The sequence below is a fragment of the Aptenodytes forsteri genome, unplaced genomic scaffold, assembly GCF_000699145.1.
Source record: "Aptenodytes forsteri isolate BGI_AS27 unplaced genomic scaffold, ASM69914v1 Scaffold195, whole genome shotgun sequence".
Taxonomy (NCBI): domain Eukaryota; kingdom Metazoa; phylum Chordata; class Aves; order Sphenisciformes; family Spheniscidae; genus Aptenodytes; species Aptenodytes forsteri.
In genome coordinates, this window is record NW_008795317.1 from 4,324,772 (window position 1) to 4,326,103 (window position 1,332).

Here is a 1,332-nt window from a genome sequence, read left to right on the forward strand (position 1 = left end):
TCCCCCTTTACTAATGCACCTTCCTCTCTTTCACAAAGCACTGAGATCCTCGAGCAGCGCAGCAGATGGTTGGTTTTGTTTTTTAAAGGGCATTTTAGCCAAATATCTCAGAAGATCTGTGAGCTACTGCTGATTAAAGCTCCCCTACTGTGGGCTGGGTAACTAACGTTATACCCAATTTATTACAAATGACAAAACTGAGACAAAGAAATGAAGACTGTTACCTAAGTAGGTGTAACAGTATCTGTCCTATCTCCTTTTCTACATCTTGCGGCAGACTTGCTTTTGAAAAGACTTTATCTTATTCTAGATAATATCATGTATATTATTATATAAGAAATCCTGCTACTTGGATCTGTTCTCACTTCCTTTCAGATAAGAACTATTGTTCTGTTTGTTTTTTTAAAAAATACTGATTGTAGATTTTCCTGAAACTTTAATGACTTGGGGAAAAAAAGTTTTAATTGGGCACAGCACTTGACTCCACTTAATTCAGTGTAATTATTGTGTTAGACTATTCAAATTTCCAGGCATTCTGACTAAAAGATCATTAAGATAAGACAAGTAGGTTAAAACTTAGTTATCATCAAAGTCAACTGGCACAGGAGCTAGGTATAAGGCTGCTTGCGTTTCGGATCCTGAGCAATGCAGAGCGCAACACATTCTTCTGCTCTCTTCCAGCAGTACCTGGAAAAATAGAAAGAGAGATGATCCAACGTGTATTGGGGGGAACCACACACTCGAACCAAAAACTAAAACATTGATGCTACTGAAAAGTAGGGGAAAACAAACAGGTTCTGTTCTGATTACACTTGTTCTCTTTCTATATTGGTATATCTTGTGATATTTCAGGAATTACTCTTCACCATCACTAATATAAGCCAAACATCATGACATGGTGGGGAAGAATGCATATTTACTTATGGATGAACCAAGGGGGAAGCCATCTATTCTGATCTCAGTGATGTAAGAATTGGAACAGAATCATCTCAGTACATATATAATTTTAACGAAATAAGTATCTACGAACTCAACAGTATTTTTCTTGTGGTCATCACTTTTGTATTAGCTGTTTCTGTGCCAGTTGCAGAGATCATAGAATCACAGAATGGTTTGGGTTGGAAGGGACCTTAAAGACCATCTAGTTCCAACCCCCCTGCCATGGGCAGGGACACCTTCCACTAGACCAGGTTGTTCAAAGCCCCATCCAACCTGGCCTTGAACACTTCCAGGGATGGAGCATCCACAACTTCTCTGGGCAACCTGTTCCAGTGCCTCACCACCCTCATAGTGAAAAATTTCTTCCTTGTATCTAATCTAAATCTACCCTCT

The 1,332-nt window shown here is 39.1% G+C and overlaps 1 protein-coding gene across 2 annotated transcripts in view; it reads right to left on the reverse strand.

Moving 5' to 3' along the window:
• Positions 1-566: 566 nt before the first annotated feature.
• HAAO (3-hydroxyanthranilate 3,4-dioxygenase) overlaps positions 567-1,332 on the reverse strand; it is a 34,413-nt gene continuing 33,647 nt past the window's right edge. The window contains exon 10 of one of the 2 annotated variants that reach the window (XM_009279618.1): positions 567-687. Coding sequence is in view for 1 of the 2 variants with exons in the window: in XM_009279617.1 (XP_009277892.1) it covers positions 609-687 (79 nt within the window). In the remaining variant the exon portion in view is untranslated. The remainder of the gene's footprint in view (positions 688-1,332) is intronic. The other variant, XM_009279617.1, reaches the window with a different exon arrangement.